The sequence below is a fragment of the Miscanthus floridulus genome, chromosome 7 (genome assembly GCF_019320115.1).
Source record: "Miscanthus floridulus cultivar M001 chromosome 7, ASM1932011v1, whole genome shotgun sequence".
In the NCBI taxonomy this organism is placed as follows: domain Eukaryota; kingdom Viridiplantae; phylum Streptophyta; class Magnoliopsida; order Poales; family Poaceae; genus Miscanthus; species Miscanthus floridulus.
In genome coordinates, this window is record NC_089586.1 from 93755100 (window position 1) to 93765237 (window position 10138).

A 10138-nucleotide genomic window follows, 5' to 3' on the forward strand; every position below is an offset into this window, starting at 1 on the left:
AGTGATTGCAATCAGGATCCTTCAATTCCGAGAGATCCAAAAAAAATGTTTGCTCAATCGGGGTTTTGCTCGTGTTGGCGCCTTCACCAAAGCCGACCAAACACAAGAAGGTGATGGCGACGTTGGAGGAGTTGTCCAAGCAGTTCGAGGGCTTTCAGGACATGATGAAGCAATCCCTGGACAAGCTCTGCGCGTTGGAGTGAGTCATGGTGCCCGGGAAGAACCAAAATATGGAGTAAACTTCAGTTTAGTCCATCCAAATACCCGTTGATCATCAAGATACCTAGCTAGCACTAGAGCAGATCGATTTGGAAGAAAACCAACAGTTGCATTACATCCATTTTGAAACCATGAGCTTACACGCGACATGCAGCAGCATCGTCTTGACTACCTACGGATGCAGATTAACTGCAGTGATAATTGATATAGATGTCATTCTGTACGCGCAGGCGTCATATGCCGGGACATGCATGCATGGCCCGGAGTTTATTCGCGGGAACAGAAAGAAAGCAACAGGAAACAGCGACGCGCGACAACGTAACAGCGCAGGCATCACATATGCCGGGACATGCATGGCCCGGAGTTTATTCGCTGGAACAGAAAGAAAAGCAACAGGAAACAGCGACGCGCTACAACCGTAATAGCGCAGGCATCCAGCAGAGAAACGGTAGTAAACAGAAACAGCAACGCAGGAGAACCAATAACTAACAACAGTGGTCGGCTTGAATTGCACGCCGACGACCTGCCGTCCCGCCACCGCCAGCAGACGGAGGCTAGCAGATCTTCTTGCAGAAGCACTTGCGCGTGGCGCCCTCCGCCTTGCACTCGCCGCCGGGGAAGCTCTCGGTCTGGCAGACGTTGGCGCAGTTGCTGCTGCTCACGCACAGGCCTTTGAACCGGTGGCTCTGCGACAGGCAGTGCCTCGCCTCCGCCACCGGCGTCGTCCCCAGCTCTGCACCGCACAAACCACAAAGCATCCATCACACCGCGTCGCGTTACTGTTAATGTTAATTTGCACGGCCAAGGGCCAATGTAAGCAACCACTGGGCACGCACGGAGGAATTGAATCAGGCACGCACCTGTGGCGACGAGGAGGAGAAGAAGGACGAGGACGGGAGCGGCGGCCATGCGGCGAGACAGCGCCATCCCCTTGATCCGAAGCTGAAGCACGCCCGCTCGCTTGCTCTGAGCTTCGCTACGGCTATTCTCAGTACTCAGCTACTCGCTGACTCCGGCTGGTGGACACAGGAGCCAAGGGATGGAATAGATGGGAACTAGAGTCACGGTATATATAGAGCGCTGGCAATGAGCTCAAGGGTTAGCTGATGTTTAATGTGCGGGCTGATTAGCGGGGACTAAAGCTGCTTCCTCAACGCGTTCGAGAGGAGTACTGATCAGGGTTACGTTGTGCAGGAAGAGGACACGGCCGGGTGCAGTCGTCCCATCCGCTACAGTAGAGTTCTGTAGCTTCTTCACGGAATCACGGGCCGGATTCAGAATTCACCCACTGGATTCTAGCCATTGATAGCTAGCAGGACAGGCACACCATGCAATGCACGCTGCTGCCTGCCTGCGTGCTGCCGCTCAGAAATGGGGCCCCGGGTTCAGGCAGGCCATGGCCGGATTCAAAACTTGTAGCCAAAGGCCAATGCACTGGGTTATGGTTGCCCGTTGCAGGATGCGGCTCACCTACAGTCCTGCGTACGCGACTGCGAGGCTGCATATGGCTTCTGCCACGCTTTTCTTGGCTCTTTGTGGGTGGATGAATGCATGATTCATGAGTAATAAGGTGATAGGGTCAGATCAGATCCATCGGCAAGCAGATATGTGTGCGCGCGCGTCCGAGTCTGAATTCTGTGTGGTGCCCATTTCCATGGGTCGTTGGGCCACTGGGACAGTAGATCGCACTGCATGCCGAACGCATCCGAGGGGGGATAAGGCACAATGGTGAAGGGTTCGTCTCATCCATCAAAAGTAATTCAGTTCAGTGTGGTCGTGATATCGTGTATCCCATTCAGTCCACACATTCCTAAGAGTGCTCACCGCGCGTCAAAGCATTCACGTACTAGGTGAGAGGTCCAAGCGGGGAAAACGTGAAATGGGCTATCGGCAGTGCTAGCGTCCGGGCGTTTGGACAAACACCCACGCTACACTCCGTTTCCCGCGCTCAGGCTAGCACGCCTCCGCCCGAGCCAACATTTTGCACGCCCACGCAGGGCCCACGCCACACGGACCGCTAGACCGCGCGCGGGGACTGCTCAAGCCCTCTCCCCTTCTCACGCGCATTGCAGCATGTGCAACATCAAGATGAAACACTTGCAGCGTACGTCCAAAACAGATGAAACACTTGCAATATACGTCCGAAACACTAACGAAATAGAAAAAAACTTGAAAACATGTGTGTAGCCATTGCAAACATATGCAAACATCAAGATGAAACACTCGCAACATATGTATAAAAACACCTGAAACACAGCATATATATGCAGCATTCCGATCTAGTTTTGCAACATCCAAATGAAACACTTGTAACGTACATCTGAAACAGATGAAATATTTGGAACATACACTTGAAACATACATGTATAGCCTATTGCAACACGTGCAACATCCCGATCTACTTTTGCAACATCCTTATGAAACACTTGCAACATACCTCTAAAACATCTGAAATATTTGAAATTTACGCTTGCAACATGCATTGTATCTCGGTGCGGCCTCCTCCACCGTCTGCATCGGAGCGCCACAATTGTAGCAGGAGGCGAGGCCAGAGGGCTTCCACGCTAGGGCCTGACGCTTCTTCTTGCGCGGCGGCCTTAGTGGCTAGCTGGCGGCCGAGGGAGTAGCCGCCACGCGTGGGTGCGGCGGTGCCCGTGCCGTCAGGCGAAGCGGGCCACAGAGCAGAAGTAGCGGGCGCCGCGGTGGAGCAGGAGAAGGAGCAACGCTGGGTGGCAGTCGACGGCGGAGCGGGCCGCAGAGCACGGGTGACCATCGACGCGCGGAGCAGAGCGGAGCAGGTCTCTCGTCTCCTCCTTTCTTTATCCAACCGACACAACGGAAGAGACGAACGTGGTCACGTGGATATACTGTAATAAAAAAAACGAGCAAAGCAGAAGTCTATTGAACTGGTATACAGACCCCGAAAGGGTTTCAGACGGACAGACGCCCTAGCATTTCCGATGGGCTATCCTATGCATGCCCCTGCTGAGAAGACAAGGGATTGAAAAAGGCGAAGTATACTGGACCCTCGGAGAAGCCGAGACGCAACGGAGAAGATTGTACACTTGAGAGATACTAGAAGCCCATAGACTTTCATGGCCCGTCTTCTCAATTTGGTAAAGCAATAGTACTGGGCCGATCTAAATGGTACACAACCGAAGGGCCCAAATCAGCCCTTTTTCCATGCTTCCTTTCCTGAAATTATTTGTTATCATTAAGAAAAACCACTGCTCACACATATTATGATAGTATTACTCCCTTTTTCCTCCAAATAAAGCACGTATCCCAGGTTATATTTGAGCGTCTGTATACATATCTTGCATACACTAATGGCACCATTGCAAATAGTGTACGATAAACTGACTGTCAAGTTGTTGCTGATGCAGTCAGTGTCACCAGTCCACCAAGAAGTCAGGCCTCTTACTTGACCCGCGCGCGTCGGTACGTATACAGACACAAAGTTTTCTTCTTTCCTTGGTAGTCTTCATCCTCACCAGATCAAGCCCTGCCCCCGCCTGCCTCGACCACCGCCCGAGCTGCCTACGAACTCTCCTCCTGCCGCCCACCCCCATCGGATCGTCCCGACCTTTCCTAATTCCAATCGGAGAGTTCAACGACATCTCTCCTTGCCTCCATCGTCGGCACTGCCCGTCCGGTTGTCTCTAACCGCCGCCTCACTCGCCAACCCTCAAAGCACCACCACCACCGGGCTGGCCCCTGGCCACCGCTGCCACTGGGTCCTTTCCTTTCTAAACCCACTGGCCATGGAGGGCTCCCATAATAATTGGAAACCCTAATTGCCGCCTCCACGGCACCGGCCCGCGGCGACCTTTGCCGCTGGCTGTCTTGCCCACCGCCCACCCCCCCTCCATGTTCAGATTTCGCCGGTGTCCTCGGCTCCTCGCGCGTGCATCGCTTGGGGTAGCGACGGACGCGCGTCAAATAAGAATTTGGCCAAGAAGCTCTACACACACAAAAAAAAAAGGCATTTGCTTTTAAAGCCGATGGTTTAGCGTCGACAAAGACGAACCAACGTGCAACACGCGTGGCACTAGGAGCGCAAATAATGTCGAACTCATTCGATGGGCATGTGTTAACGTCGTCACTGAATGAAAAAAGGCAACAAATCAAATTAAAAGCGCCTTCTGCAGATCCAAGGGTGCAGTGCAGGTTGATGATGTTTGATGTGAGAGCAATAGTATTTGACTATGCGAAGCGACCAACCAACCAATTGTGCTAGGCAGCTAGCGTAGCTCATATCGGCAGACATGCACACCACCGTGCCCCACTATGGTCTGGTATATATACCGACCTGCATTGAACCTTTGTTTCGCCAATGCATGCAACAAGATCTCTGTCGTCACATACAGTTGCACCACTTAAGTCGTCGTAGCTATTAGATAGTTAGTGGCGCCGGCTTCTTTACCAGTCGTTACCGCCACCACACTGAAGAAATAATGCATGCATGCGGCACTAGTGTAATTCAACTACGCAAATTAAAAGAGATCTCATGGCCGGGCTTTGTTTCGTTTTGGTCGCCAGTAGATTATTGTCCACAAGTTGCCATGTTGGACTGCACTTTAATTAACTCTTTAAGTAGGTCGACCCCCGCTTCACCCGGGGTGGCCGGCCACCTCTTCTTGAGACAATGCAAGTGTCTAGAAGGGTAACTGATAAGCTAGTACTACTTGACCAATTTAGTAATTACTACACTCATGACTGCTAGCCATTCATCGTCTCTCGGCGTTCATGCATGTACCGGCCGGATCCTTTTGGGTAGCTAGTTTTTCCATGTTCATCGTTCAAAGGTCATGCATGTATGTACTCGGTCTGCTGCGCGCACACAGAAATGTAACGGTAACTTGTCGTATCCAATCCAAGCATGATGAGTCGAAGTCCACCGAAACGAGGAGTCACGGCACGCAACGGCAAATCAGATCAGCCACAACCCCCGGGCCCCGGCCCAAAGCGATGCATGCAAGCCTTTTTCTCCACGCGTAGCTTAGCTATAGCTTGGCTTGGCTACACCCGATCTAGTATGTCCCTGACTGACGCTAGCTTGCACCGGCCGGGCAAAAAGCCACGACGCACCACCACCACGCTTTCTACGCTGCCTTGGACGGGATGGGCTCCTTTGACGGGCCTGGCCTCCTTGTGGTGACAGCGAAATAAAGAGAATTCTCTCTGGACGGCCGGACCCCGGAGCCGGAGGGGTCCGCGTCGCGCTCTCGACGCCTGGCTCCTGTCCTGTCCTAACGGCACGCCGGTGGTCAAGCGACCCCCGCCGAGTGACCGATCGAGCCAGCTTTGCCGACCTTGCGGCCGGGTGCGGCGAACGGCCGGCCCTGGGCTTCTTGAGCTCTGAGATCCGGCGGCGAGTGCGCGCGCACGTACGGCCGGTGCGGTGGTCGCGCCACGTAGACCCGCACGCACGAGTGGGTGTGGCTTTATTTCTCGTCCCGCGCAGGTACGGCCGGACACGCGGTGATGTCATCAGGTGTTGGCCGGCCGCGCGCGCGGCGGATTGGATGCACGGCCGAGGGAATACCTCGGTGCGCACTGCTGGGGCAAGGGGGAAAAATAGCAATATCCTCGCTCGTTGCAGGGGGGCTATTGGTTACCGATCAGATCATCGTGCTAATGCTGCTTGTTAGTGCGTTCTGCAGAGAGATAACGCGCATCATTAGGCACGGGAATCAGGTTCTGCATCATTAGGCAGAGAAGAGAAGAGATTCGCACTCGAGCGAAACTAGCAAAGTCAGATCGATCAGGGTCCTCCCAAGGGATGCTTACTTAATTAGCAATGAGTTCAAAAGGCAAAATGGTGGTCTATTGCATTAGTTAGGTTCTGTTTGGCATGGTATAGCTTATTCGGTAACTTCTCGAGCTATTTAAAGTTGTTGTGTCAAATGGTTATTTTCCGAAAAGTTTGACATGCCGCTTCTAATGATCGTGGGTCAAACATGAAGGTTTTAGTAACATTGATCTAGGGAAAGGAATATTGTTCCGGTGGCTGACATTATTACAACAATATCAACAATATAATGGCTTGTAGTATCTTAAGTGCAATTATTTTATCTAGGGGCGGATCCAACATCGCGACAGGTAGGGCTATAAAACCCTCCTACCACAGCGCAGATCATGGAGCCTCTTCTACAAATCGATGATCATGGAAGCTTGAAAGAAGTGGCTAGAAACGAATGATTAAAGGAAGGAGACCCTCCTAGCAATGTTTATCACAAGCTAAAACAAATGTGATCATATATAGCATGGCCGATAGTGCGGTAGAGTGACATAGGTAGCAGATCTAAGATTAACATCTCACTAGCAACAGTGATTGTTACACATTCTTTTAGAAGGCTTAAGGACCCATGAATGTTGGCATAATGATAGCTGATAGGGCTGGGCAGTGGCTGATTGAGGCGGCAGTATTCCAAGAGGCAAGAGAAATAAGCAGCATTGTGATGAAGCTAGTGATATTTTGATCACAAAGGCAACAACAAATCCACAGGAGAAGATACAGTATGCTTATATAAAAAGAATAAGTGTTTGTTTGGATCACAGCTAGATTATAGATAGGATTATAATAATTAGGATTATAGATAATAATAATAATAGAATGTTTTGATATTTGGATTATTGTCGGTTAAAATGAGAAATTCCTATCTTATCTTTTATAATTTGGCAAGTTGGACAATTGATTGGGGGTAAATTGGACATTCAACATCCATAATCCTATATAACCTGGTCTCACCTGGATTTATGGTAATCAAAACTTTTGATTATAATAATCTATCATATAATTAGACCTGAGCAAATTAGGCCTGGCCTGGCCTGTAGGCCGGCCCGAGCCTGCCGGGTTTTGGCCCACCCGTGGACCTTAATGGACAGGCCCTGGGCACAGATCTCGCTGCCCATAATTTTTTTTCTCGGTCTGAGCCCAATCCAAAATGAAAAAATAGGCTCGACTCGTCTAGTGGGATGGTCATGTGAGGGATTATTTTGGCCCGAAATAACCGAGTTTTTTCGGCCCGGCCGCAAAATGCTCAGGTCTACATGAATTAATCGTGTTTGGATTAAAATTTGATTATAAAATCTGATTATTATAATCACTAACTATCAAACAAGGCCTAAGGCACTAAATAATTGATGAGAGATTTAGACAGTGATTTCACCAAGATATAGAGCTCACGTGAAAACTCTAGGCTACCATCTCAGCAGAAATTGCTAGTCCATGATAGGAAAGGGAAAAGAAAAGGAAATGAAGATAAAAAAGGTAATGATAGGATGCGGGCGCCTGTCCCTCCGGACGCCCCGCACCCGCACACCGTTCGCTACGGCGCACCGCCTCCACCCTCCGTCTCTCGTATCTTAAAAAAAGACAGCGTCGCTCATCTTCTCCAGCGCAGCTGTGCAGGGCTGCTCGCCGCAGGCAACGCACCCGCCCGCCGTGGCCTTTTCTAGCATGGCAGCACCGCACCCGCGCCCTATCCCTGGCTGCTCGCGCGCCCCATCGCAAGCTACTGCACGGTCTGCGCCACCATCCCGTGTCGTGCCTCCATCCACCTCGCCCTTCGTGAAAGGGGAGGCATGCGCCTGCTCCTAGGGAGGCCTGCGCCTGCGCCCCCATCAACATCGCACGTCGACAGGAAGGGGAGGCCTACGCTTGCGTCTGAGTGTACGTTGGGCCGTTGACGTCCCCCTAACTAGCGCATATTGCAAGAGTATGTTTCAAGTGTTTTAGATATTTCAGAGGTATGTTGCAAGTGTTGTATATCGATGTTGCAAAATTAGATTTGGATGTCGCACATATTGTAATGGCTATACACGTATATTTCAAGCTAAGTGTATGTTTCATCTGTTCCAGACGTATGTTGCAAGTGTTTTATCTGAATATTGTAAAAGTAGATCTGGATGTTGCATATACATACATGTTGCAAGCATATATTTTCAAGTATTTTTAGGTGTTTTATACGTATGTTTGCAAGTGTTTCATCTTGATGTTGCATATGTTTGTAATGGTTTTCAAATATTTTTCCAGGCATTTTCGCAAGTGTTTCAGACACTTGTTTCAAGTGTTTTATCTGTCTTTTTTTGTAAGTTGCAACTATTGCATCTAAATGTTTTAAAAGTAGATCGGGTGTTGCATACTGGATGCACATAGAAAGTGGCTAGCAGTGTGGCCGACATCCGGGGTGGCGCGAGCCCACTACTGGTGTGCTCGCTCATGGGGCCGACGCGCTAAGCGCTCGCTCGCTCCCTGTGTGACACCATCCGGATGCTAGCGCTCGAATCAGATGTTCGGGCGCTAGCAAGTCTGATAAAAAACAACAATAACTTTTAAGCCGAATAATTGACCGACGATAACTATAGGAATATGTGTATTTGTGCTAATGAACGTATACCTGCTCAGCTGCTCTGTTTACGCAGGCCTGGCCAGCTTGGCACCTTGCTATTGATATTTACGAGTAAAATGCATGAATGGTTGTTAGACTTATCTCGTGATATTATCTAGGTCTCTGTATTTTGAAAATATATTTTTAGGTATCTGAACTTATTATGATGTGTTGTCGAGTTCCAGAATCTCGAAATTTTATTTTTTAAGTCTTCAGACTTGTCACAATGTGTCATCTATGTCCAAACGAGCCCTAACCAACCCACATGTTGGTCTCTAGACTAGCACTACATCTACGTGCTCTCTCTGTCTCTTCTAGCTGCATCCCCGTGCTCCCTCCCTATCTCGGCATTCCATTCTAGTTTGGCGCCTTATCGCCGTCGCCAACTAGCCATTCTCACCTCATGCCTTCATCATCCTCCATATCAGGGGTCATGATGTCATCAATAATGGTGGTGGTAAGGCCAAAGCGAGTGCTCCTTAGACAAAGGAATCAGGCGAACGATTGCTTTGCCATTAAGTTCATTCCTTGGTCGAGAATGAGGTGTGCATCAACCATTTGTGGTATGTGGCATTGTGATACGGAGTAGATTAGGTCTATTTGGACCTAAATGACACACTATGACAAGTTTAGAAAACTAGATGACACACAGATATAAGTCATGGGACCTAAAAATAACATTTTTTAAAGTTTGAGGTCTAGATTACACACAAAGACAAGTTCTAAGACCTAAAAATGTATTTTGAAATTTGGGGATCTAGATGACACGGTGAGACAAGTTCAGAAGACCGCCCGTGTATTATACTCGATATAATTTTTATAGGTCAATTACTAGTACATACTCTGTTATGGGAAAATTTCAAATGCAGTGACTTAGTGATTTTTAGTCAACGAAGAGAAAGCCCGGATATCGATCGTGGATGGCAGATACGGCGATCGAATTCCAGTACAAAAGATCATGGTGGGATCATTCCTCAACGCCGGTGGTCCAATCTAGCGGCCGGTTGACGGTGATCTTGCACGTACTTACGCTGGCAACCATGTCCTCATAGTCATAGACCTCCGGGTTCAAACGCTCTACACGCCTGTACATGCAAAAACAGTACCAATATATACTCCCAGCAGAACTCCCGTCATTCGTGGGTACCAAAAAGGTGAAAAAAAGAAGAGTTGAAAAGGTGCGCTTGTATGTGGCGTTGCACTTACGATAGGTAACTAGCAACCAATTGGTAAATCATGGAGTAACTCGTTAGTTATCGGCTCCTTTACTTGGTTTATGTCTATATCATATCACAAGCACGTATACAAGCTCCAATTGAGTTACTGAGGTCGGTCAAATAAGCAATCGGCAAGAAAGCTATGTGGTAGACCGAGAAGTCCTTTGAATCCGAGCTTGCTTAACTTGGTGCATAATCGCGTATTTGCTCACACAGCGTGCGAAAGAGGCGGTGCGTGTGCATGCATCTGCCAGAACAATCTGTAAAGTTGCATAGTTTATTGGATGAACGCTTGCGTAATTGTGC

The 10138-nt window shown here is 49.3% G+C and overlaps 1 protein-coding gene across 1 annotated transcript; it reads right to left on the reverse strand.

Annotated features, from left to right (window-relative positions):
• Positions 1–319: 319 nt before the first annotated feature.
• Positions 320–1243, reverse strand: LOC136463845 (defensin-like protein CAL1). The gene is made up of 2 exons (XM_066462822.1): positions 1080–1243; positions 320–952 (listed from the first exon to the last, which is right to left on the reverse strand). Exons 1-2 carry the CDS (start codon positions 1144–1146, stop codon positions 774–776), a joined length of 246 nt encoding a protein of 81 aa, XP_066318919.1. The 5' UTR covers positions 1147–1243; the 3' UTR covers positions 320–773.
• Positions 1244–10138: the final 8895 nt, after the last annotated feature.